The sequence below is a fragment of the Myotis brandtii genome, unplaced genomic scaffold, assembly GCF_000412655.1.
Source record: "Myotis brandtii unplaced genomic scaffold, ASM41265v1 scaffold1077, whole genome shotgun sequence".
NCBI lineage: Eukaryota > Metazoa > Chordata > Mammalia > Chiroptera > Vespertilionidae > Myotis > Myotis brandtii.
This window is the reverse complement of record NW_005353666.1, coordinates 1,311,807-1,314,697: the sequence shown is the minus strand read 5'-3', so window position 1 is coordinate 1,314,697 and position 2,891 is coordinate 1,311,807. Positions and strand designations below refer to the sequence as shown.

Here is a 2,891-nt window from a genome sequence, read left to right as displayed (position 1 = left end):
CGTCGGGGAGAATCCTCCACAAGCCCCCAGCCTAGCGCGCTGCGAAGGTCGCTGCAGGGACCCGGGGAGGCCGTAGGGACCCCCAGGAGTACGCAGAGACCCTGGGGAGGCCGCAGGGACCCCCCGGGAAGGACTCAGAGACCCCGGGGAGGCCGCAGGGACCCCCGGGAAGGACTCAGGGACCCCGGGGAGGCCGCAGGGAGGCCGCAGGGACCCCCGGAAGACCGCAGGGACCCCGGGAAGGCCGCAGGGACACCAGCGGGAACAGGCATCGTGGCGGGTCGCTGTTTACTGTTGGACACGGTCATTTCGAGCTCCCTGGGGATGTCGTTTCAGTCACGTGATGGTAAAGGAAGCCGTGAGCAGACTTGAGTTCTTTCCCTGCGCGGTCCCGTGTGAAGGCGATATGGCCCCATAGCAGTGGCTCAGTGAAGGCAGCTCCCGCCAACTTACCTTCCAGTTTGGGGGGGAGCACCTGAGCAATTACAAGGCGATGCTTCAGAAAGTCAGTTTCAGCCCCCCCCCCCCGCCCCCCCTCCAAGAGGTCAGGGTGGATTCCCAGTGGGGGGTGCGGGAGGCAGTGGATTGATGATCATCATTGGTGTCTCTCTCCCCCAGTTCCTCTCTGAAATCAATAAAAATACAGATATTTTACAAGTCAGCCTCAGGTCAGCAGCCCTGGTTACCTAAGAACAGTCAGTGGTCAGTCTCCAAACACAGGTCCCCACAGGCCGCGCTTTCTGGGCTCACTGGGCAGGAGCTGGCTGTGGCCAGGGGAGCTAACAGCGTTCAGAGGTGGGGAACTCAGATGTGCCAGAGCCAGCAGTCCTGGGGGCAGGGCACCCTCCAGCCCCCGGCTGCCCACTGCACCCCGACCCACTGCACCCCGACTCCGTGTGTTCCAGCGAGGTGGCTACTGGGCCAGGACACAGGCAAGAACCTCGCGCCACAGCGGGGAAGGGCTGGGAGAGGGGAAGGTTTAGCACCCTGATCGCCAGCACCCCCAAACCATCCCACACTCACACATTCTCCCAGTGCAAACGCAGCTTGCAGCCCTCACTAATTCTCCCTGTCCCATGGGGGTGGGGTGGGGCAGCTGCTGCTCAGGTGAGTGTGGGACAGCCCAGGCCACCCGAGGCCTCTCCAGGCTCTGGAAGCGCTGCATTTGCTCCGGGTGCGTAAGCAGTGGGGGAGCTTTGTCAGGAGGGGGGGACTGGAGATGAGGCGGGAAGGGGTCAAGCACCATTTCCTGGGAGCACAGCCTGAGGGCCCCCGGCCCAGAGGCTTGCCCATGGACCCAGGGTCAAAGCTGCAGGGTCAGCAGGGCGTCTCCTCCCCTCCCTGCAGTTCTCTGGGCGGCGGGGACCTGCCTGGTCCCTTCCAGGGCCTCCCTTGGTGATAATCCCAAGCCGCTACCTGCTTCCCCACCAGGCTCTGGCCCTCCCCTCTCCCCCCAGCAGGCTCCTGGGTTGCCAGTGGCTGGTCCCTCACCTGCCCGACTTGCTGTCGGCTCTCCCCACCCGCACACCTGGACCCTCCTGGACCCCCTGCCTGCTGGGATCAGGGGACCCCGGAAGGACACACTCGTAAATGTGCTCGGCAGCGGTTAGGACAGAGACGTCTCCGGAGAAACCTCACGGAGTTTCACTCAACTGAATCAAGGCTCCGCCCACTTAAAAGGTTATAAATTTGATCCAACAATGGGCTTATTTTAAAATTGTAAAGATTTATATATTATTTTTATTACATATGATAAGCGATTCTTAGTTTAAAGTAAAAACTTTCACATTTAAAGTATTTTTAAATCTTGACATTTTAGAAAAGCCAACAAAGTTCATGCAGCGGAGACTTATCCCTGGACATTCACAATCAAATGCTGTTTAGGAAGGATTAGAAAACGCTACAGATCATTCACAGTCGGGGGGATTAGCCTCCGTGGGGAAGAGCAATGAATGGCGGGACCTAGTGGTGGGAGCATCACAGTTCACTCGCCGCGGGTTCCACGGTGCACGCGGCCCTGAACGGCCACGGGGGGAGGGGCGGTCACCGGCTCAGGAAAACACACTCCCCAAACCAACGGCAACTCCCAGACGCTCTGCCAAGAGGTTCTGGTCTTCAACTCAGGAGAGAAGAACAGCATTTCATGACGGCGTCCCTGGGGGAGGGGAAACCAGGTCAGAATCTGCCTCCAGCAGGGGCCGCTCTACCCGCTCCCTTCGCTGCTCTCACCAGGCTCCACCTTGGCTGTTCTCACATACAACCTGCTTCCCAGTTTGCCAGGAGGCAAAGCTGTGCCTCCAGCGCTTTCCTGACCGTCCGACGGCTCAGCAGTGCGTCCCCCCACGACAGCAAGTGCGCTTTCTGGGCAAGTCCAGGGGCAGCTACCTCCGCCCCACAGGACAGACACATGCTACTGCTCAGACAGCACTCACGTGTCAGACTCACTTTTTCACCAACTTCCCTTTAAAGAGAAGAATCTGTTTTGCTGGAGTCCCCACGGCCTATCTAGTGAATATCTGCAGTTGTGGAAGGATCCAGAAGCTCTCGTCCAAGTTCCTGGCAGCAAAGGCCCAGGCGCCCGACGGAGCAGGAGTCGGTCCCCAGCCTCCCCGCTGACACGTTCACAATGGCGCCCCCTCGACAAACTTCTCTCTATTCATCCCACTTAGAACATCGTTTCCTTGTGGGAGGAAAGTCAGCCTTTAAGTCACAATTTAATGTAAAAATTACTAAAACGGATGTATTTCTGCAACGCTAACGGGAGGACCAGACAGGGGAGGGACTCAAACAAGCTCACCTTGCATACGGGATGTACGACAGGCTGTACCTGCAAGAGAAAGGGCAGCTGGTGACCTCAGTCTCAGCGACGCCATATCCCCACACCGGGCAGT

General features: G+C 58.8%; 1 protein-coding gene across 1 annotated transcript in view; it reads right to left on the bottom strand.

Annotated features, from left to right (window-relative positions):
- Window positions 1–1,706: 1,706 nt before the first annotated feature.
- Window positions 1,707–2,891, bottom strand: part of SFT2D1 (SFT2 domain containing 1) — a gene marked incomplete at its 5' end in the record, with an annotated part of 7,158 nt that continues 5,973 nt past the window's right edge. The window contains 2 exons of the mRNA XM_014542417.1: window positions 1,707–2,155; window positions 2,798–2,827. Of these exons, the coding sequence (XP_014397903.1) occupies window positions 2,116–2,155; window positions 2,798–2,827 (70 nt within the window). The remainder of the gene's footprint in view (window positions 2,156–2,797; window positions 2,828–2,891) is intronic.